This window comes from Chaetodon trifascialis, chromosome 8, assembly GCF_039877785.1.
Source record: "Chaetodon trifascialis isolate fChaTrf1 chromosome 8, fChaTrf1.hap1, whole genome shotgun sequence".
In the NCBI taxonomy this organism is placed as follows: Eukaryota; Metazoa; Chordata; class Actinopteri; order Chaetodontiformes; family Chaetodontidae; genus Chaetodon; species Chaetodon trifascialis.
This window is the reverse complement of record NC_092063.1, coordinates 4,686,982-4,710,815: the sequence shown is the minus strand read 5'-3', so window position 1 is coordinate 4,710,815 and position 23,834 is coordinate 4,686,982. Positions and strand designations below refer to the sequence as shown.

The following is a 23,834-nucleotide window of genomic DNA, read 5'->3' as shown; positions in this document are numbered from 1 at the left end:
AAGCCAATTCTGTCTCTGATAAGTATCTCTGCTGGCTTTAATTCTTACTTCTGCTTGTTTCTATTGGTCACTAACAGATTCCTTCCTTCCCTCATTCTGTGCACAAACAGGACATCCCAGAGTTGATCTGAAGTTAATATGAGGCTTCAGCAGCCCAAGTTAAACCAATCAAGTGAATTACTGTGGATTTTATTCCACATCATAGACGCTGAATGCACATTTTTAAGTGTGAACACAAGCCAAACACAGCAAGTCAAACCTGTGTATATAATATACACAGCCATACATTGTATCTTTTATCTAAAGCTGATTTTATTTTGCATCTTTTTATTTGTCAATTTGTTCTGCTGTTTTCTATCCCTCCTTTTTATTCTGCTGCTGTAACAAGTGAATTTCCCCGGCGTGGGATCAATAAAGTCTTATCTGGCATTGTGAACTCATCCTTTAAGAGAATTTGTGCTGGCAGCAGCTGCACACCCACCAATATAAACTGCACATGGAAAGGGAATGCACATGTGAATGCTGGAAGAGGCATGTAAGCACAGGATCAATAGGATGTACCTCAGCTTCTTTAAATGCACAAAAAAATCAAAACACCTCAGTCGAATTTATTCAGTAAACCTTTATTTATCAGTGCATGAACAGAATGCCATGACCAGATTATTTCTTTTCACCCATTTTATATCATTTCCTCTCACCTCCCTTAAAAAAATAATGAAACGATTTACAGAGGATTTTTTTTTCTGCATGAAGGCAAATTTTTATACAGGTGCTGTACAATTTATAAACATTTACAACTACCATGATGTCAAAACGTAAAGACTTCTTTCATATGTTGGAGCAATGCAAGGCCACAGTATCATACATGGTAATGGCATGAGGAGTAAATAATACAGTAGCCCATCATATCAACAATAAAGTGGACAATAAATTAGTAAGTGGTCTCACAGACCGATAGATGCGGGTGTTACATCCCCTAACAGGCTGACGAGGGCACGGTTCAAGCAACGAGTCCGTGAACTGCAGCTTATGAACACTAGATGTCTCTGTACTCCACAGTAGCAACACTGAAACAACACGAAATTTTGTCTTCAGAGCAGGGCACAACTGATCCCAATAAATTAAAAAAATATATATGTGGGACTTAAATCCCTGTTAGAGTGATTTCAAATAGGACTCCCAAAGAAGCCGTTTTCACATTATGCGCTGTGTGCGACCATGCTGCCGTGACTCCCTCTGTGGAAAATGAACTGCATTCTTCGGGAGTCTGGCTTTATTTAGAAGACAAACATGACAGCCACAATGTTGGTAGTGATTAACAATGAAGCAAAAATGTGCATACTATTTATTTCTCACATAAAGGGTCACACACTAAACCAAAAAAAAAAAAAATAGATTTGTAGGTTAGAATGAGGGTAAACGATGTGTTTTTGTGCCTACATTTATGATAAAAACACAAATGTCTCTTAAAGTTGAAGGCAGAGGTCTCACTTCTTACAATCAAGCTCTGTTAATTCAACTCACCTAAATTATGCGTCAATATAAGAGTCATCACTTTGTTAAATAATACATGTTTTGGATTAAGTATAGTCGATGCTACAGCGATATCTAAAATACACAGGCCGACCAGTCCGCTTGTATACATACACACAAAGCCAGAGGACCTACGATACAGAGCTGCTAACAGTGGACAACATTATGAATCAGGCTCGCGTGACGTTTACAGACCATGAAAACGCAGAAAAAGAACGTATAGATTGCCGTTGACGTGGTGTTAGTATTTCAGGTGGCGATGCTTATCTACACATTCTATTTCTAGCATTAAGTTCACATCAAAAGTGAAATGACTCAAAATGGATATGCGTACTAACTGTTCTGCTTACATAGAATTTCAATAAATTACATTATGCTTTATTATTAACACACGTGACAAACATTAGAACTATAACCACAAGTGTCTGGTCTGCTGATTGATGCATATAAAGCTCCAGGGTAGTCTTTCAGAGTCTCCTCATGTGTATGAACACAGTCACACATACAGTTCACATCCCTGGTCGGGCTCTCAAAAAACAAAAACAGGACGGTAAACGACTAAGACGACACTCTGTCACTCTGAGGAGAAGCCTCAATTTTTCAGTGCATCCGTCAGCGACAGCAACTGGAGGAAAAGCCGAGTGATTGCATGAATGTGTCTTAAACCTTCAAAAAAGAAAAAAGATCCTTCATGGAGAGCAGACGGGGAGAGCAGTTCATCTCAGTACCCGCAGACGGTCTCACAGTGAGTGCAAAGCGGAGCAGCTTCTTCAGAACCGGAGTCCCTGATTGGCACAAAATAGACTTCAGTGTCGCATCCAAAAACCACACTCAGAACCAACCTGTTGCACACAAGTCCACACATCGCCGCACAGTACAAATACTCGAGTAGGTACAAGCACGCACGTCAGATCGGCCATCAGCTGCGTGGTGCAGACTGGCCGAGGCAAACTGGGTGAAAAACAAAAAAAATAATGAGCAATGAGAAGCTATGTTGCTGGTAACACAGTGATCTGCTTCGTTTGAGAGGAAAAGAAAAAAATCCCTCCATGTTCAGTGTCCATCTTTCAGAGGCTCAGCTTTCTCTTCCTTTACCCAGAGAGGCTGGGGAGGACTTCAGATCTCTGCCTATGTCGTGTCCACCTGGGACTGGATCTTGGCAGAGCTGGGAACCTTCCACGGACCGGGGGTGATGGGAGCCTTCTTAAGGGTAGTGGTCCCGTTGCAGCTGGGGTCCTGGATGCTGCTGCTGGAACCACTGGGGTCCTTTCTATTCGCATCTTCGGTTGGTCCGTGGTACTTGCTTTCCCGATGCTCCTTGTCTCCCTTCTCTCTTCCAGTCCTCCGGCTCAGGGTGCCACTGTCGGCATCCGACCCTGTCCTCTCCCTGTGCATTTGGGAATGGGATTTTTGTCCCGCTGCCTCTTGCTCAGCCCTTTTGTTCTTCTTGTAGCGCTCACTAGTCCCCCAGCTTTTGTCTCCAGTCTCCATAGCTCCCCTCTCCTGCCGGTAGGCTGCATCCTCCTCCTTGTGCCTCCTGTCCTTCCCTTCTCCATGCACAATGCTGGGCTGCTGGCCAGCCGGACGCCTGGGGCTCTGGGGCTCCACCAGGTTCCTCAAAGGCACAGCAGGGTCATGTTCCCTCTTGGTGCTCTTCCTGGGGCTAGAGGAGCGGTGGTCCCTCTGCCCTTGGGCTTTTCTCTCTTTGCTCATATCCTCCAGGGAACCGCTGTGGCATCGCTCTGTTTTTCTGGGGCTTGGAGAGCGCTCCACATGATCTGCCCAGCCTTCGGTGGCTCTCTTGGGACTGGCGGGCTTGGAGTCACTCCTGCTTGATTTTCTGGTCTGGGTGCTGGGGCTGGTGGCACGCTTGTGGTTTTGGTGAGAGAGCTGCTGTCCTCGCGATCTGTTAGCCTGCCAACCGTGCTCCTGCCCAGCGCCGGGGGACCCAGACACCCTGGGATCCCCCGCGGAGAGCACATCAGGGCCGGCTGTTTTGGGTGACGATGGGGACAGTTCCGAGGTAGAGAGGGAGACAGAGGATGGAGAGGCTGGAGATGACTGCCCGTCAGATGCAGAAAGTCTGGGAAAGCTTGAGGTTGGAATGGTTACTTTGTCCTTTGAACCTAAGAAACAAGCAGCGGAGAGTAAGAAAAGGTTCTGGCAGAGCAAAATCTACACGCTCTAAGCTAAAATATCCCTTACACAGGATATTTCTCACATGCAAAACGTTACGAATAATTAAACATGTCATGCAAAAGAAGCAGAATATTCTCATGTTTTGAAAAAAATATGTTCTCACTTGCTCACTTCCTGTAATAACCCTCTAAATATTTGCACTGTTGTAGATACGTATCGATCAATGTTGCAACTATCAATGGAAAGGGAGCTGGCATTCACCCAGCACTGGTATTTCAGCCCCCCCAAGCTGATAAGAACTGCACAGCTGTGACTGAGAGCAGATATATGCAGCAGAAAACCAGAGAGAGAAAAAGAAGAGTGAAGCTGAAATGAGATTTTGGATTTCTAGGAGCAACAACTCATAGAAATTCATTCTAACGTGATCTTTGGATCGAGAGTCTGATGCCAGTGAATACACACTGATCCTTTCACCGACTTTTCTCCAGGTCTGCCTCTTCATTCATGCTCAGGATGAGGTGTGTGTTCAGTGGCATCCCAGGTTTTGTAATACCCTTAGAAAATAACTTGCGGGGCTCTGGAGGTCTGTTAGTTCTTCTAGGACTCACTGCTTTGGTTCAGCCCTCCAGGGGAAGAGCAGCTCTGCTTACGATACACTGAGCGTCTACCCAGTCACAGATAACTGATCTATTTCAGATTGATCATGGGGATGAAGGAGAGGGACAGAGGACGACACTTAAATCTGGGAGATGAATTACTTTGAAAGGAGACGTCAGAGGCAAAAGTAGGAGGAGTACAAGGTTTACCAAGGTTATTAGGGACAGACCAAGAAAAGCAGTGAGGCCTTTAGTGATGCTCTGGTTTCATGTAGAAGCACAGGGTGGAAGAAGAGTTCAGACCTATAGGAGGAAAAGATAAATAGGTAGAAATAGACAGCCGTGCCGGTGCAGAAAACCAGAGCAGATAAAAAGCAAGAGTAGAGACAGAAGTAGCGAGACAGAATGAGAGGAGAGAAAAGTCAAGAGAGAAGCTCGCAACACATGCATGAGAATAAAGAAAGTCAGCACCCTGCTATCAAGCATATCCATACAACAGCTCCTACATCTGTATGGTTAATGTGCTATTGCATAGATCTTTATGCAGAGGCAACAATGTGTGTGCATGCATGCGGCTCTCAGCGGTCACTCACTGTGATCAGGGACCAAGCCCTGGCCGGGCCGAAGCAGCAGATGGACTTTGCTGCCCCCCGCTTGGATCAGCTCAATCGCCCGAGTGTGTGTGATGCCCTGGGTGGCCTCGCCGTTGATCTCCACTATCTGATCTCCAACCTGTGGTGCAGATACAATCCATTAGCACACATCACAAGCAGGAGTGCTTTTAGAATGTACTAAACCGCACTTGAGTGCAGTTACAGAAGTTTTCAAACTGTGAGGTGAGTAGAAGGTGGGAGAGACATCAGGTAAGACCCCAGCGTGAGGTGAAAGGGGCAGGAGCACGCTGGTGCTCTTCACAGGTAGTGTTTGTTGTTTGGCTCCCTAATTTGACCCGATTGCCAGCACGGTCAGCAGCTGGAGCTGCAGCACATGTTGCGACACACAGCTCACAGAGACATTTAAGATACCTTAAAACCCTTTGTGGCTGAATGCTGCGATTTGCCTCAAAAGTAAGTTACACTTCCAAAAGATATCATTATCTGATGTTCACCCCGTCCATAAATCCACTTAGAAATCACAGCAAAAAGCTGCACCGCATAACTCCTAATAAAACTAATCTAGTGTTAGCTGTTTGTACATCCATGAGTACACTGCAAACAGTTACAGTACTGCTAATAGCTAATTAGCTTTGCTAAGCTACACTTTCTGTTTATATTCCCAAAGCCCCCAAATTATGGGAACTGTGGCTCCCAAACTAATTATCCCTCAAGTACAACCCTGAATCCAAAAGTTTGGATGCTGTGTAAAACATAAATAAAACAGGATGTGAGCATTTGCTAGTCCTGTTTCACATATTCTCAATTAAAAATAGAACAAAGACAATATATTTAATGTCTGACCTCATCAACTTCATTGACTTCTGTAAATATCTGCTTATTCCGAATCTGATGCAGCAACACGTTTCAAACAAGTTGGACAGGAGCAACAAGCAAAACAAAAAATATTACCAGAAGTGACAAATAATTGCAATGATTTTAAGTTTGAGGGATGGCCCACGGTGTCAGCCTTTGAAATCCCCTGAGAGACCCTTCAGTTTAATTTAAAGTGCAATCATGCAAAGCTTCAGCCAGTCAGACAAGCAAGAAAAAAAAGCTCACATGTATCCTGCCGTCTCTCAGAGCAGGCCCGTCCTCAGCCAGCCGCAGGATAAACAGGCCCATGTTATACTCCTTCCCTCCTCTCAGACTGAAGCCGAAGCCGCGCTGGCTGCGCTCCAGCTCCACCACAAAACAGCCCTGCAGTTCACAACAAGAGTCAGAGCTTCTGAGTCCGCCTTGACAGACATCACTGCTGTGTGTTTGATACGTTAAGATCAACTGACAAGAGAGCAGAATGAGTAAATCACGAGCATCACACGCCGTACACTGAGGATCACTTCATAATTTTGGCTGAGGTCTTACCTGCTTAGAGCCTGACATGGTGAATGTTCCCATCTCTTTTGGCAGCAAAGAGTTCCTGATCTCACTGTCACCGTTCCTACCCCAGAAAAGACCACAGACACATCACAATAAGGCCGACACACTGCAGGTATTAATGGCTTTTTTAATACAATGTGCCACTTTGAGATAAGAAGTGAGTGTCAACACAGAAACAGCACATGAAATAGACATAAAAGAGCAAATGCACGCGCTCAGTGTTGTCAGGGGTGCTTTGTATCTTCTCCCACCAGCTTGTGCACCTCATGTCAGCAGGAATGCCTGTATGTGAGCTGTGGCACATGAAAAGTATAGACGCTGTGTATTGTGAAGAGAGAGGAGAATGAGTCTCGTTCTCCTCCTGTTCTGCTGTGTCCAGTGTGATCCACACGCTGCCACGCCTTCGTTCCAGCAGCACGAGCCTCTTTCTGTTGCTTTCACTATACAACGTGCAGAGAGCAATGTAAATCCTTCAAAGAGCCAAGTTGCTTTTACAGTTCAGTGGCGGATAACGGGGGCATACTTTAATGCTTGGCAGAGCTCATTACAATGCCTTTGTGGGAACTTAGCTGCGCCGACACTATCTGAAGAGTCTAGGCCTTCTTAGCAGCTCTGGCATGGAGACGAGTTTACACACTTCGTGCAGCCAAGCTGACAGCTTCAGCTCGAGCCGGGGCTGACCCTAGGCATGTGTCGGAGATTAGATGCAGAGGAGGGAGGGTGCTGCCAAGGAATGGACAGAGGGCTAAATGAGGAGAGGAGGAACGCAGGCTGATAGGCAGCGAAACGGAGCCGGCGAGAAATGATGGCGGAGCACTGCTGCTGCAGCCATGGATTAAAAAGTCTGACACAGGTAATCTTGTTTCAAAAGAAAGATCAAAGAGCGAGTGAGGCTCCCTCTTAATCGGTCTCTTTTTCTTTGCTTCGCCATCTAAACAGTGACCGTGGGGGGATTTTCTGTCTTTCTGGATAACAAGGAGAGCCGGGCCACAGGAGATGGTAATGGGCCACATCGCAGCACAAACCAGAGCCTGCTTTGAGAGGATTGGGGCTAATTTATGGTTCAAGCAGCAGAAGCTGTATTAGACTGTCTCCTGTGGACTCGGTGTCTCAGAGGGACGCTGGGAAACTTGTGTGGATGCTTGTGCTTGCGTGGCAGTGTGTGTGTATATCCGTGTACCTGTCTGGATAGCTGGGAGGTTGTTGGCCCATAGCTTTGTGCTGCACCGAAGGGCTCTGCTTGGCTGAATTTGTTCCAGATGGAGGAGCGCTGTCTGCAAAATCACAATTCATACAACTCAGTATGATGCACAGATCTTGTTATCGGCTACTAGATGCTACAAAACAATCTCAAAACCTCCTTTTGACCTCATTATAATTGCATCAGCATTATCTTATTTCCCAGGAAATACTCTTCATATTCTCTCTGGAAATCAGCCTCACAGGCCTGAGACGTCCTCTGTGTGTCAACCTACCGTCTTCAGGGACGACAGTGAGGGTGACGGAGGTGCCTGCATCCTTGATGAGCTGGACTATGTCGTTGTGGGACAGCTCCATGATGGACAGGCCGTTGACAGCAGAGATACGATCTCCCACCTTCATCTGACCTATACGGTCTGTGGGGCTGCCCTCAATAATACGGCCAATCTTGTGAGGTATCACTGAAACAAAGAAACACAAGAGTCGTTTTTTTCAGTTTTAAATAACAGAGTCATACAGTCTTTCTTTGAGTCAGTCAGGGACAAAGATGGTGCGCAGTGACCTTAGCTTGTGGCTTTGTAAGCAGAGCTGTTGGAAGTGAATCAATAAATGTCTCCTAATATAAAAACATCAATTCATCATAAATGAAGGCATACAGGATCTACAGTATACATATTTACAAATCTTACACTGGTCTTATGTTTGAAAAAAAGAAAAAAAAAACAGTCAAAATGGTGAAAAACAAGACTGAGAGACAATAGCCAGCAGCTGTGTGTGTGTGTGTGTGTGTGTGTGTGTGTGTGTGTGTGTGTGTGTGTGTGTGTGTGTGTGTGTGTGTGTGTGTGTGTGTGGCACAGCAGTGCTTTGAGCTAAATGCTAGTATCAGTGTGCTAACATGCTCACATTGACAGTGTTTACATAACGACATTTAGCAGGTGTAGTTTTTAACACATTCACCACCTTAATTTAGCATATTAGCATGCTAACGTGTTAATTAGCGATAAACCCAAATGAGGTTTTTGGTCGTAAAGCAAAGACACACTTTACCTTCATCAAAAAATGTAAACGCCTGTGATTTGGATATTGCACTTGACTGTATTCTAATCGTATTGTTCAGCTCCAGCACGTCTAAAAGTCACGCCGGTCTGTACCACAGGATGCATGAACACTTTGACCTGCTGGTGATTATCCATCAAATAGTTCCATCCATGCATTACAGTCACCCAGATTGGATGGTTGAAACCCAATAAACAGAATATCGTTGGATTTTCATCGCACAGCAGCATGTGAGATGTGGTCTGTCTTCGTTTCTGACCTCCAGGCGGGGGCTTGGTCTTTGACGTCAGGATAACGAAGCCGAAGCCCTCGTTGTCTTTGCGCTGCAGAGTGACGTCGAAGCACTCCGGCCGAGCGCACTGAGCGGGCTGGGCGGCGTTGGGAAGCTCCACACGAGGCACCTTGGGAGAGCTGTTGACCAGGGCGGACGCGACCTGCTGACCGCTCTCGTCCTCGCTGTCGCCATCTGACAAAGGACGTCGCACAGAAACATGAGGGAACGTTACAGTCGCGCCTCTCGTACTGTCACTGCATCAGTTTGCTAATGACAACACAAGCGTATGTTTGCAGCGGGGGTCACTCCGATTAAGCTGACATACATTTTAATCGGTGAACAATTATTCATGAAAACATTCCCAGTTTGTCCTCCCTGTGATCCTTCGATGAATAATCAAGAACGCAGCGGCTTTTATTCCTCAGCACACGAGAAATAAAAGCCTGTCAACTCCACACTTGATGAAAGCCCTTTACAATTTGTTATTCATAAGTCTGAGGCTGATCTACCTCAATCTCTCTTCACTGTATGTTTGTTTTGCTGAGTCCCTGTTTTGTCAGCCGGCATCAGGGAATCTCTTTCTAAAGCCCTGCTTTGAAAGCGTAAACCCTTACATGATTGATGCTTAATTTCTGCAAGGTGATCAAAGCCGTTGTTGCAGTACATGAAATCCAAAGTAATTTCAAAAAGTGCTTGTACTATTCGAGGAGCGGTTATTTGTGTGGTAAACAAGCCTGAATGCAGTGGGGGTGTGCGCTGTTGAAAAAGAAAAGTCAGCATGTTTTTTCCCCCCTTTTCTTTGAGATGCAAATCAACTCTACCATCTGATCTAATCTTCACTGGCCTTCACACAAAACTCCAATCAGCCTCGACAGATGAACGCCGAGCAAACACACTTCAACCACGAGCCATTTTTATCTCTGCCCTGTTGTGACGGGTGAATTTTTTTTAATCCACATTCCTGAGATTCAATATAAATAAAGAACTCTCTAAACTTTCTTTTTCTTTTCAGGAAAATGTCTGCACCCCAAAAGTCAATTTCGGGCGAACTTCATTTATTCAGATTTATCCGCGAGGAAGTCATCCAGAACAAATTTAAAGGATTAGAGAAAAAAATCCCAGATCAAAGCTTTTGCTCAGAGGTCCTCCTCCAGCATACTGATCTAAACAAGAAGCCGCGCTGAAAAGCTTCGAGTGCTCTCAGAGAAACGTCGAGCTGATTATTCAGAAGCGGGGCCCACCTGAGACGGGCAGCTTCCTGCGGACCGTGAGCATGACCTGGCCGTTGCGGGCGGCGTTGGTCATCAGCTCCAGCACTTGTTTGTGGGATTTGCCCTTGACTGGCACGCCGTCTATACAAAGCAGCTCATCCCCCGCCCGCAGGCGCCCGTCCTTCTCTGCTGCACCCAGTGGCACGATGGCACCGATGTACACCTGTGGAAGCGAGAAGATATCATGGAAACAGCTTGGCACAGGCTGATCTGAGTCAGAGTGAGCACGAGGATTAACCGGCCTTATGGTAAATAATCAGCGTAAATCCTCCCGGTCGCTTTGAGCATTTGATACCTTGTTTCCTAAGTGAAAAACATGCGGCCTCTTTTCAAGCTATTTCACCATTGTCCTACAGCAATAGTACACATTCAGGCTATTGAAGTGACTGAAAGCAGCTCAAATATCGATCTGCTTAGCGTCTGACTGATCTGAGGGTTTGGGATTCGAGCAGCACGCCAAGTCTGCTTGTAAACGGCTGGACTGCGCTGGGCTGCTGCCTACCGGCTGATCCGGCCCCTCTCCTCCGAGGACTCTGAAGCCAAAGCCTGACTCCTGGTTCCTTTTGATGTACACATCCAGGTCCTTGGTATTAGGAGCTGCAGAGAGGAGAGATTTTTTTATTATTCAAAACAGCCATGAAAGACAAAACACATGAATTATGCTGTCTGTGTGTTGTGCACTGCTGCGCGTGCAGGTGTGTGTGACGCAGTGGTTCTAGGCAAGTTTCACCAGTTAAAGATATTTCAGAATGCTAGGTCTTTAGCATTCCTATGTGAGAAAATATAAAATGACTTAATGACTTCAGCAGTAAAGTGATTAAATGATTAATACAAGTCTCGTCACACGCATGCCTGCGTGTCAAAGATCAGGGTGAAGGTATCCCTCCCTCTCCTGAGCCACGGGGGCTGAGAACCACTCACACACCGCATCGTGTACACTTACGCTTGCTTTCTAAAATGGCCCTGGACTTGAGGTAGAGCTCAGACGCGTCCAGCTTGGGCGAAGAGGACCGCAGGGTGTTGGCAGGGAAAGGGAGCGGGTTGGGGGGCACCTCGGCGGGCTGACTGAGGATGTCTGCGCTGCCGATCACCTCCTGCCACTGGGGCTGCGCGACGGGCTGGGGGCACGGATGGGGCAGCTGCTGGGTTATGGGGAGGGGCGCCTGCTGAGGGGCAGGCTGGGATATGGCTTGGGACATGGGAGCTGTGCACTGCAACACAGAAACAAGATGGTGATGAAGAGAAAATATGACTTGACTAATAATTTTAATGCAGAAAATCCACAAAACAATCACTTCCTTTAAGAACACTGTAAATATTCCCTTGCTTGATAATATATATTGCTTAATGTGCATGCTCCGATATATTCTGTGATTTCATGCAAATATTTCCCATCTAAGGTCAAAATGAAGCCGCAGCAGGAAACTTGATTTAAGACGAGCTCACCCTCCACACTGACAATCTCAAAGTACCGCACTAGCCTTCATTTTTAAAAATAGTGCAACCACGCATTGTAATTCTGCGTTGAACCAATAAACCGGGGTGAGTAAGCCTGTTGCTGCCTCAGCTCCTCTCTATTTTCGGAGTGCAGCATGGAGGAGCGGCACAGGAACAAGCTGTTGAACATGGCCTATCATCTTAAACACCCATACGCAGGGGGATGTTAAGTTGCTGTTTGCCAGGAGCCAGCATATTTACCCACATGCAGCTCCAGAAATAACAGCCTGGCTAATGTGGGCTCACTGAATAATGTAGCCAACAACAGCTTCCACAGCACACAAAATACACACACACTGAGTGGTGCTCGCGGGTAAGCAAGACATTTAAAGTTAAAACCTTTCTTGCTTAATAATTCAGTACATGCTTTGGTTCATTTGACAAAATGGGGAAAAACACATGGCAGAGATCTGCTTCGACTTACTGGTTTCAGTGATTTCACAGGAGACGTCTGACCTGTAAGCAGAGAGGCAGACGTGGATATTAAATTCCAAAGTCACTTCCTTAAGAAAACAACAGGAAATATTCACACGCGTGGCTGAAAGGTTTAGAGGATGAGGTGTACTGTGTATCTTTCTTTCCTCCACTGACCTGTGAGCTTCACAGCACATCCTCTCCCACATCTTATGAGGACAAACTCTGCATACACTTAGTGAACTCACAGCCCAGAGGGTTTTTGTGACTGTTTCATAAGACCTCGCCCCACTATCGGCCAGTAGGGGGCAGCACAGTCCAGCAGCAAAAATGGATGGGAGACACAGAGGTGACTCTCAGCCATGGGAGACATGCTCCTCTCTGGGTTAAACCTGCCAGCTGTTTGGTGTAGCAAACAAACCAGGAGAGTGTAAACGCTCTCATCTGTCTGCAGCTTTTCATAACCAGTTTGTGAATGCCGACGACAGAATTAAATAAACGAAATCAATGAATGTTTACCGGTGCAGGCTTAGAAGAAATTCCTTTGTAACAAGTCTGATTAATTCCTTCAAATATCACAAACGCACATTCTGACAGTATCTCACGGGTCCTTTCATATCTCAGGCGTTGAGTGCACTACATATCCCACAGGGAGGGGTGGAATATGTCTCATTTCCAGATATAAATCCAGAGCGGGGATCAGGGCCAAATAATTTCCTGTATCGTTTCTCTCTGTTGCTGTCATCGGAAGGCAGTCCTAGCCCCTGGCTGGAGTAAAGCCCGGCTTAATCCTGCTCTACGGGTGACCTGAGGGATGCCCTGCAGCACTGCTCATTTTAGTCCTGGAAAGCTGTGATCTTCTGCTCCGTTCAGAGCAGTGACACACACACCATCAAAATCATGTTGACTTTGGTCACGATTGCGGACATTACATAGACTGATATCCATTTCCTGGAGACGTAGCCGAACCCCCGAACCCTAACCCTGGCCCCTTAATCCTAACCCTAACCTTAACCTCACCCTTATATTGACCCCCTGAAAAATCAGCTGTTTTCCAATTGGATGCATTGCTATTGTCCCCAATTAACCGGTCTTCAGTCTGACATTTGTCCCTGAGAGTAGCCTATGTCAAAAACACACGTAACATCAAAAAATGCATGAAAGGCTGGCACAAACGGGCAAAACATTATTAACAGCAGCGCGCCGCACACACACACGCACACACATGCACACACAGAACAAGCCCCTGGAGCTCAGAGCAGAGCCCAGCTGAGCACATCTGATATGTGGGTGCAACACTGGTCTCTCGAATCTAGGCTACTGCACTGCAGTACAGGCAAAAAAGGAACAAGCCCTTCAAGTCAGTGAAAGCCTGGAGTAAGAAGAAGGGCGATGATTACCCACCATGCTCTGCCTCTCCTCCCTTCCTTCTCTCTTTCTCTCTAAGCAGCAAGTGAATCACTGAAACTGCCATCTCTCCTCGCCCTCCCAGCACAGCTCACCATGTGACTAAGAATGACTTCCTCCCTGTTTGGGAAGGTGCACGGTGGATGATGCAGAGTCGGTGTGGAGCGGAGCGTGAAATTGCTTTATTTAACATTGGGAGAATCTGTGTGTCCAAGCAAAACCTACAGAACAGCACAGCCCTTCCTGTTGTTTATGAATTAAAAGAGTGCACGTGGTCCCGCCTCAGCTAAGCAGACCTTTGTCAGCGCTGCTCTAACAATGTTGCTTTATCCCTCCAGAAATTAATTTCCAATGCAAGCGGGTGGGCTTCTCACCTCTGTTGTTTCACTCATTGCTTTTTTTTCTTGTGGAAAAACGCAAAGTTAGAGAGAGAGAGAGAGAGAGAGAGAGAGAGAGACAGACTACAGGCAACACAAAGCTGTGTGGGGATTAAAATGATTTCAGAAGCGTGGGACTAAACCACTAGACTATCTCTGGGCTCTAACACCTGTTTGTTGTCTGAACAGTAACCTGAGCAGATTAATATAGACAGCAGCGGTTTAACAACAGAGATGTCACAGCATCAGCACTGTAACCCCGCCAGCTGTGACATACTTCTAAGGATTAGTTCAATGTTGCAGGCTTACCTGCGGCTGCAGTGTACACTTCCAGCAACTCTCTTTCCTGCCAACTCACCTCCCCTGAGCACCAGCACGTTGACCTCGCTGCCCACGGGCAGGTCTTTGAGGATGTCCACTACCTGGGAGTGGCTCAGCGTCTGGACGTTCTGCCTGTTGATCTCCTTGATAACGTCGCCCTTCAGCAAGCCGCGGCACCACTGGGCGTCCAGGATCATCTTCACTTTCTGGCCCAGGGGGCAGTCTGCGATGGCGAAGCCGAACCCTCCGGGGCCTTTCACCAGGGGCACGCTCACCAGCTCTGGCTGCAACAGCGTGGGGTCAGGGCCTTCTTGATTGGGGACGTGAGGAAGGTGGTGGTGATGCTGGTGAGGATGGTGGTGGTGGTGGTGGTGGCGTCCTCCGTTGGTCATGGGTGGCACTGCAGCAGTCTGCCTGGGGAGGGTTCCTCCATCTGGGGCTGTGTAGTGAGGGTCCTGTGGCGTGGAGGTCGAGGGGGAAGGGGAAGTGTCCTTGGAGGCGCTGAGGCCTCCTGAGGCGTCCTCGTTGCTGCTGGAGTCCTCAGGCAGGGGGTAGCCCCGGCACAGGACCATGTCCACATACTGGTTGATCGGGATGGACTGGAACATCTGCACCACGTCAGCGTGAGTCTTCCCCAGCACACATGTCCTGTTGATGTCCACGATCACATCACCTAAGAGAACAAAGAGCTTTTACACATCTGTGAAATGTCCAAATACGACAGTGGGGACTGTCAAGACTGCATCACCACACAAAGGCATTTAAGGAAGCGCAATAAAAGAGACATCCATCCGAGACATTAACGTCCCCGATGGAGTTATCACAATAAATGAAACGCTAATTATCGAGCTGGATTGTATAAGTAGAATCTGTATCTGCTTCTGCTTCTGCTTCTGCTCTTCTAACTCAGATACATTAATGGAGATGGAGAGAGCGAGCAAGAGCATAAAATAGAACAAGATCACTGACATGCTGTTCCCTTCTTCCTCCTTTCATCTCTCTGCGAGAGAGGAGCCTCTCATCACCCCTGGCCTGGCTGAGCTACGGGCCCGGATGGCCGGCTGAATTGCTGACTGGCGAGCTGGCTAAAAGCCCAGTGGAGGATTCAGCCCACCTACACAATCAATACCCTTCCCTCGCAAACGCAGCTAAGGTTTCACTCTTGCAATGAGCTCCATATCCTAACGTAGAGCTTGTTCAGACCCACTACACATACCTCTGATGACTTATCTAACAACTACGCATACATAGGATAATATAAGTACTCTTCTAAGTGAACAAGAGTAAACTTAAAACATTCTAACCTTGGGATAAATGAATGCGGCAGGCCTACAGCAGTCGCAAAGATTTAAATCCAAAAGAAAGCTCCATGAAGTTGTTACAGTTCACTGCTCGCTGTTATAACCCAGTGAAATTAATTACATTCATTTTTTGGCTTAATCAATTACCCTCCTTCTCAAGGGTAATGAAACATTGAAAATAATTACTCTCTGTTCCACTTTCATGTTGATTCTCATTGGCATAACGGGCTTGGCTGCAAGAGCACTCAATGAAATCAATATTACTGCAACGTGAACCTTAAAGCACTTCACTAACAGCCATTCAAATGACAGCAATCACCACGCGTGTGATCACAGTATTTATATATACAATAAAAGCCACTAACATGCAGGCAGTACCACAGCAGCGCTAGTCTGTGGCACACATGTCGTATGTCCATCCCTCAGATAAGCAGGCTGTCATCCGCCAGCCATGAAAGGACAGCCGCTCTGCAGGCCTATTAAATCTGTAATATATGGCTGCATATAAAATCCGGGTGTCAACCATAAACTGAACATGTGCCGCATTGATGGAAGTTTCCTATTTTTAGAGCTGCTCCACTGCTTGAACAAGCAAAGTGACATTCACTGTATGGAGCCTGCTCTAAATGTGTTTGTGTGTACTCAGGGTACATAAAGCTGCGTTACGTACAGTAGGTGCGCTGATGCCAAGCTGAGTGGCACCGTGGGCATGAGCATACATGCCATGCAAACAGTATATGAATGTGACAGTGGATTATGTTTCGTTTCGATAAATAATCCCATTTGTCGCTCTCTGAACCTTCCTCCTTGTATGACTTTAAAAAGGGACATGTGGGATTGTGTTTAACCGCCACCCCGACACTGGAGGCACTGTTATAAACAGCAGTTCTGTAAGGGAAGATTACCTGAGGCGATCTTGTTGTCATGCGCGGCGGGCCCATCCGGAAGGACGTTTTTCACCTGAAGGAACTCGTCGGGTCTGTCTCCTCCAATGATGGTGAACCCAAAGCCCTGGGGGCTTTTTCTGAGCGCCGTCTGCAGGATGGTGCCCTGCAGCTGAGACGGATCTCGCGTGAAGCTCCGCGCTGCCCTACCAGGCTCCTCTGTTGTAGGGATGAAATGGATAAAGAGAAGAGTGATTGACAGGCCGTAATGGACATGGAAATGGAGAAAAATATCTTTAACGGCATAATTGCGGTAATTACTCCACACCAAATTGCTTCCGTTTACCCAGTCGAACATATTACACAATGGTAGTCCAACAATAAATAGTGAAATATTAAATTCAGCTTTTATATTAAATTTGAAATGAAGGCACAGTGGCATTAATTCGCGAGATGAGAGTGGCACATCTTTAAAGTTCACAGGTTTACGTGCTGTGACTGTCTATGTGCTATGCAAGCATGCACGTGTCTGTGAAAACGGAGAGAAACCGAAAAGCTTGCTCATAATTTGCCATCTGTCTCCATCACAACAACGTCCGCGCAGCGACAACGTGTCTGACAGCACGTCACTCACTGCTGGTAATTACACGAACACTCTGAGAGCATTGTAATTTAAGTGCAAACTCAAACAAATCACACATGCACACAAAAAACTTGCGAGCCTGCTGCTCTGTTTGCAAAGCCAATAAACATCCGGTTATTGCAAAATGTTTATATTTTGCCCCGTCACACCATAAACAACCAATTCCTTGCACTGCGGCGATAAATCCGTCCTGAAATGCACCTGACATTTTCCAGGTAAACTTTTCATTGCAAATTCCCTTTGTGGTGCCTGCAGGATGTGTAAATGGAGCAACTTTTAAGAAGACAAGAAAGGAAGTGTATTAGACAGTGGGTGTGTGCGTGTGTGTGTGCACGTGTGAGAAAGACAGCGAGGTAAGCGCGATGAGATGGAAAGAGACGCAGAGAAACAGAGTGAGCCCCGACATGAAGACGGAAATTCTAACTAAATCCGAGCTCGCCCTTCACTGCGGCGTGAGCCTATGAGGTTGTGAGTTATGCGCTGTGTCCCTGCGCGCCGGGCTGCTCCGGCAGTTCCCACATTGATAGACGGTGGTACATCAATCTCATTAGGGACGGTAGAGTTTGAAGCGCTCCACCCCTCCATCCCTCCTCCCAGCCTCCAACACCCCCCTCAATGTGTCATGGGATTGTCATTTGCATAATTGCATCGCAATTGGCTGATGAACGTGACCGCTCTGAGGAAAAAAAAAAGATTACGCCAAGTATGATTAACATGACATTCCTGCATGAGAGCAGCGTCAAGAGAGATATTTGCAAGATTGTGCATGTAAATCAATGTTGTGCAAGTGTATGCATATAGGTGCAACAACACGAAATTCCTCCTGTTTGAGGTGTGAGCACAGGCGCCACATTATGCTGTTTGACAGGATTAAGCCCCATCAGGCTGCCCCGGCATTCCATGTTAACACAGTATGTCAAGAGACTGTCAACACTATTTCTTACATGACCGCCATGAAAGCAGCAGTGACAGAGGAGCACAGAGAGAAGGGGGAAAGGGTCGGGGAGGGGGCTACACACCAAAGCCATGTTTACATGGTCTTGATTAAGCTGTGGGCCACAAAGGGACAGTCTGTATTCTCCGTGGTGAAGTGATTATATGAAATGTCAGGCAGCATTGTCAGCGCTGTAATTATGGCTGGGCGTAGTGCTCCTGTGCTCTGCGGCATTGTCTGGGAGGTCAGGCTAGCCATCCTTGTCAAAACAGTGTTTAGATGCCACCTCACGCACGTCCACACACTCGAACTAGACCACTAGCCATTAATTCTCATTAACAAGGGTGGGAAGGTGCAGAGTGGGCACAGGGGAGGCAGCCGAAGCTGCAGGCGGTGGTACGCAGAAGCAATATCATCCCCAGACTGCAGAGAGGCTCAGCTGCGAGAGGTGGGGTCTGCGTGCAGCGGAGTGAGGCAGACAGTTCTGTCCGAGGGGCGTCTGAAACACAGAGGCTAGTTTGAATGCTAATGTGGTCACGCTTTGTGTGTGCACGCGCGGAAGTGTATAATAATTCTTGCTCATTTTAAAACAGCGCGGGGCTTCCTCCTCTCAGACCTTTACGTTGGCTGAGAGGAGGGTGATTAGACCAGCCAAGCGGCAGCATTCACCACAGGTGGTAAATGATGAACAGATGACCCAGTAGAAACTCAATTTATGATCATAAGTCACTTTCAAACACAGTCACCTCTTTCTCCTTCTCTGCCTCTCTGCTCCCCCTCTGTTCTAAAGAGATCTTTGAACTGCGGTGAATGACTGGGGCAAAAAGCACTTTCAAAGGGACCTCAGAGTCCTCCCCATTTCATAATCTACTTGTCAAAATGAATTCTGCCGCCCAGTGAAGCGCTGCTCCATTATTCAAATTGAATATCATTGCTTCAGAGGCTATGGGCTGTTTATCAGCAGCCTGTCAACTGTTAGAACATCTTCCAGACAGGCATCTCAGCATGAAGGAGATGATAAAAGTGCTACAGTATTTGGAGAACGCATCTAATGCCTCGTTATGAAGTTTTTTTCTCCACTGAACAAAAAAGCTACAGCTATAAAGCCAGAATCTGTGTCTCAATAACGTCAACTGTGCAGCATCTTACGGAGGAAGAGGAGGAAAAACACAGCGGAACATAAAAGTCACACAAAGAGAAATCACAACGGCCAACCTGTTGACAGCTTACCAATATCACACCTGTTTGATAAGTTAGCTGCGCGCTGCATGCCACCATTTCTGTTTATTCTGAAAACAATTATGTGTAATGAGTGTTTTGTAGTTATAGCTGAAGTCTGTCGTTGGTTTTTAATTAACTGAGTCAACAGTATTCTCACATGTACTCTCTTGTCAGGACTGAATGCAGTTTGAATGACATGACACCGACAAGAAACTAACAAGGCTAAAAGTCTACAGCCATGCATGAGACGATGTAAGGCTGCTTTGAGCTAAAGCTAATGTCGCCACGCTAACATGCTCACAACGTTGACGATGGTGCTGGATAAAAAGCTATGAGTTGTTGAGATATTTCACTGAAAAACAATCACGCTGGAGGAAAAGACACTGAAGTCAGTATTCTTCCTCTGGGAACCATGAATGTCCATCTGTCAGAGAGATATCTGAGTCTGAGCCAAAGCGACAGACTGAACGACAGACAGACCGACACTGCCATCCCTCCAGCCGGGCTGCGAGTGTAAAATCCAGAGTGAAAGACTGAAAATATGCACTCATCATGTGTTGCTTTGTACTCCTCCTCTCTCCTTCTTAAATTCCAGGATGGAATTTACAGCACATGACCTCACTTCCTGTCTGGTTCCCTGATGACCAGCGAGAGAAAAACTTCCTGGCCCTCAATCTAAACCATGACCTTTAATGTCAACAGTGCAGAACGGGCTGTAGCTCTGTGCAACACCACAACACTAACGTCTACAAGGCTGAGGTCCTCCTGAAGTGGAAAAACATATTCATTAGGGCAGCAGTAAATTCACACTTTTCTTGAAATAAACTCATATCTCACCACACTGAGTGTCACTACTACCCTCTTGACAGCGACAATCTCACTCCTCACTTGTGAGCCACTGTAAATAACACCTCTGCGCTTACTGCTGCTCGGGGCTCGGCTGTGGGTGCAGTTACCTGAGGGTGTGGCTGCCGGCGGCGGTCCCACAGTGGGCAAATCGACGCTCAGCTTTCTCTTCGCCTCCATTACTGGATTCTCAAACTGGGTCTTCTGGTTGATGTGGCTGCATAAGGGAGATAACAACATGAGAACAAGAACAGTAAACAGCGCAACAAGTTGTTAAATGAAGCATAGGTGAAATGCTTCCATCCTGTTTCTCTCTTCTTCACACATCCTACTATCCTATTCATTTGTTACCTACAGCAGCTGACTGCACACAGGCTGAGGGCCAGCTGTGTTTGTGCCTTTGTATTCGTCTGCGTTCTTATCTTTGGGCCTCACAGAAGACAGCTCGTCCACACTGTTGATACTGTTCTTTGCCTGTCATGCAAACCTGTGATTTGACTATGAGGGCTGGGTGTGGCATAGACTACATGCTGGGCAGACAGCACGTCATATAGCACGCTGGCTGTTCTAATGCACTGCAAAAACCACAACTCCAAACCTGTCTATGCCCAAACTGTAACACATACAGACGGATTGAGAGCAAGTCTGAACCTCAGAAATGAAAAATTGAATGCCCAGTGAATTCAAAGAGAATTGGATAGAGAGGATCAGCAGCAAACTTGGCTTTGATAGCCTGCATTGCTATGATGATCAACATCTGCTCCATGTTTTGTAATCTCATGATCAAACAATTCATAAACTGCAAATAGATGTAAATGAAAATGTGCCCCCTTTTTTATATGGCTTGCCCCGGGAAGGCCTGTCGTTGCATTTAGAGAAATGAACAATCTTGCTAAACCCGGATCAGCGGCGAATTTACACCAAACTCAATCTCAAAACAATTATTGACTCTCAGATCACACCTGTGTGCTGAGACATTTCCTGCTACCCAGAGAAATGTCCCTCCACGCTCAGGCGGTAATGGAGAGAGGTAGCTCATCTGCGTAATGAGCTTCAACAGTTGTAAATCCCGGTCATGACAGCACCTTGGGAAGACAAAATGCATTGATGCTGCACAGTGAATCAGCCACATGCTGAGAAACTGATGGTATATGCGTGTGCATGTGTGTGCGCATTCAATGAAAAGCACACTGCGCTCTTGCTGCGTCTGACTCATGCACAGAGATACCCTCCCCATTAAGTCAGGAGAGATAAACACTCCCCTCTCTTTCACTTCCACTCTTTCATTTCCTCTCCTGCTCTCTGTCTCCCTTCCTCACTCCCTGATTGCCACACCTTGTGTTTTGTTTGGAAGTTGGAGGGCGATAATGAGACTTTGCGCCACGTCGTCGCATGTGGCCGTTCATTCACAACAAAATGTGCCAGACAAAGAGACGGAGACAGAGGAGAGGCAGCCTCGCAGTGACCCTCCAGCATAAACAGGCGTGCTGCTTCCCCCTCCCTGCCTGCAGGTCTCTCCCTCTTTGTCCACAGTAATGGGACTAAAATTGTGCTTTTGTTTACACTCTTGATCAGGATGGAATCTCACCCTTGTTTCCCTCTCAGGGACCATAAAACGTCATTGTTGTCTCCGCTATCCCTTTTCACAAACACACAAAGCTGTAACCCACCAGTGTTATCTGCACTGACATAAATGCTTTCTGCAGGACTGTGGGAAACAACTTCAGCATGCCAAAATCCACGCAGGCCTCTATACCTCCGCAATTCAATGATATGGCTTTAAGTAGCAGAAAATGTAATTGTTATAACACAGAACTCATTCAATCCCATTTTTCTGAGTGGAATCAAACATGCAGACACAGCAGAGGCATAAATCCAAGCCCTGATGTTGCACCTCTTTGGCTTTAACTTCAGCAAAGACACACAGAGGCTGAATATGAGCATGCAGAAAACCACATCCTCCACAACAGCACAAAGCCGTAGCCCTCTGGGCCCCTTCAGGCAGGGGAAGAAGTTTACTCACTCGACATAGTAGGTGCCGAACTGGGGGTCCTCAATCTTCTCCCAGCCGTAGGGCAGCTCTGGGGGGAAACAGACGGGGAAAAGGCAGACGCAAATCACTTTAAGTGCTGCTGAGGCACTACATGGACAATTGGACACACGCAATGAGGCATGGTGCTTTGACTGACAGCTTCACAGCAAGCCTACCTACACACTGAGAACAAGAGGACTGCTTTTATTTGTCACTGTGTGTTCAGGGCTTAATACACACTGTAAAGGAGGCAGGCAGAGAAGGAGGAAAAGCTCAGTTGTTATACAGCCTCCCTGGAAAGTAACAGGCTTCCTCTCCAGCAGTGTGTGTGTGTGCAACATCTTGAGTTTCTGCTGCTGTGTGACAAACACATGCAGCTCAGAGGAGATCTTTACGCAAGAGGGGCCATAGAAAATTGTCTTTTGAGAGATGCTGCACTGATGAGCTCGCTGCATGTGTCCCAGAAGCCATTAGGAGGAGAGGGGCAGGCTGGAGACCGGAGGTTTGTGCTGTGTCACCGGCATGACTGCGACCAGGCCCGCTCAGCTGTTGAATCACCGTCTGTTAGCCAGCACCCTCTTCAGAGAGGCAGGGATGTGGCTCGTGCACACACTGCTATGTGCAGCAGGGAGCTGGGATGAGATGTAAGCGTGTGGTGGTACAGAGGAGGGGTATGCGGGGGGCTGAGGGCTGTGAGCACTCATGCAACTGTTACTACCACACCACAAATACCTTCAGATAATGTCTCACCTCCTTCCTCGCATTTTTCAGGAGGCTTGGCCCTCTTGGCAAGGCGGGGGTCCAGCCAGGTGGTGGTCTTGCTGTTGTGGCTTAAGCACAAAGAGAAGACGGGGCTTTAGGTGCAGTAAAAACATTTAAGACAGCGTGACGATTAAGCAATTAGCACCGGCAACTCTCGGGAGCCACTTCAGCCAGGAGCTATCCCACCAGCTGTAACAAACAAACACAGCTAAAAGCTCCCGGATAACACAAAGTGTGGTTAACTTCTAATCTTTTGGGAGCGAATGGCTTATTAAAGAAGCCTTTAAAATATTAGTCAAGATTTAACAAAGCTCAGAGGATCTTTGGAAGTAGTAGAGAGAGAGAGAGAGAGAGTAAAGAGGGAGGACAAAGAGAAATTCATGGAGCACAGAGAGAAAAGAGTGAGCAGCTGCAGAGATCATAGAGAGCAGAACTGAGAGAGCAGGTCAGGGGTGGCGAGCTCTATTTAGCCTGTTGTTTCTCTGGCTGGCAGAATGAGCTATTGATTTAGCAGCGAGCAGCAGCACCTGGCTCCGTCAGAGGCTCAGCACTGACTGCTTGCTACACTAACGGGCCAGGTAAACAATGCGGGCCATGCTGCTTTTAGCACTGGCCAACAGACCTGACATCAAACACAGTGGAAATGAAAGAAAAAACTCCATCGAGAAGAACACAACTGCCACTGCTGAGCCTGCTGTTCGCCTCCGTGTCCACACCTGGTTTGGTGGAACACAAAGGAAGACGCTGGGTGGGCAGCAGAGAGGACTTGCTGCCAGATCTCTCCCCACATTTGGCTTACCATGGCAGTAAAAGAGATCAACTGGGAGAGTACTGGCAGAGGGATTGGCATAATGCTGATATAATGGGAGAGTAACAGGACCAAAACAATGCACGCCAAGCAGCAGTAGTAAGGCTACTTACTCTATGAAATACACCATGCCAGTCTCTGTGTAGGCCATCTCCCAGTTTTTAGGCAAAGGCTCCTGACTCTCATCCTGGGGCTTCCACGCACGCAAGTCCATAGCCCCGGCGGACTGGTTGTAGCTGGGCACCGTCTTCCTCCACTCCGCCTTGTCCTTGTGCTCTGTGGCCC

At 47.1% G+C, this 23,834-nt stretch overlaps 1 protein-coding gene across 3 annotated transcripts in view; it reads right to left on the bottom strand.

The window, feature by feature from the left end:
- Nucleotides 1-609: 609 nt before the first annotated feature.
- Nucleotides 610-23,834, bottom strand: part of magi3a (membrane associated guanylate kinase, WW and PDZ domain containing 3a) — a 105,102-nt gene continuing 81,877 nt past the window's right edge. Inside the window, exons 5-22 of one of the 3 annotated variants that reach the window (XM_070967819.1) lie at nucleotides 23,663-23,825; nucleotides 22,730-22,809; nucleotides 21,971-22,028; nucleotides 20,058-20,164; nucleotides 16,325-16,522; nucleotides 14,156-14,791; nucleotides 12,024-12,055; nucleotides 11,046-11,313; nucleotides 10,605-10,699; nucleotides 10,073-10,265; nucleotides 8,817-9,023; nucleotides 7,777-7,962; nucleotides 7,482-7,575; nucleotides 6,287-6,362; nucleotides 5,984-6,121; nucleotides 4,862-5,000; nucleotides 4,479-4,571; nucleotides 3,524-3,659 (exon numbers count right to left, since the gene is read on the bottom strand). In XM_070967819.1, the coding sequence (XP_070823920.1) occupies nucleotides 4,519-4,571; nucleotides 4,862-5,000; nucleotides 5,984-6,121; nucleotides 6,287-6,362; nucleotides 7,482-7,575; nucleotides 7,777-7,962; nucleotides 8,817-9,023; nucleotides 10,073-10,265; nucleotides 10,605-10,699; nucleotides 11,046-11,313; nucleotides 12,024-12,055; nucleotides 14,156-14,791; nucleotides 16,325-16,522; nucleotides 20,058-20,164; nucleotides 21,971-22,028; nucleotides 22,730-22,809; nucleotides 23,663-23,825 (2,723 nt within the window). In that variant the 3' untranslated portion in view covers nucleotides 3,524-3,659; nucleotides 4,479-4,518. Of the gene's footprint in view, nucleotides 3,660-4,478; nucleotides 4,572-4,861; nucleotides 5,001-5,983; nucleotides 6,122-6,286; nucleotides 6,363-7,481; nucleotides 7,576-7,776; nucleotides 7,963-8,816; nucleotides 9,024-10,072; nucleotides 10,266-10,604; nucleotides 10,700-11,045; nucleotides 11,314-12,023; nucleotides 12,056-14,155; nucleotides 14,792-16,324; nucleotides 16,523-20,057; nucleotides 20,165-21,970; nucleotides 22,029-22,729; nucleotides 22,810-23,662; nucleotides 23,826-23,834 lie in introns of all 3 variants that reach the window. The other 2 variants (XM_070967820.1, XM_070967818.1) reach the window with 2 other exon arrangements.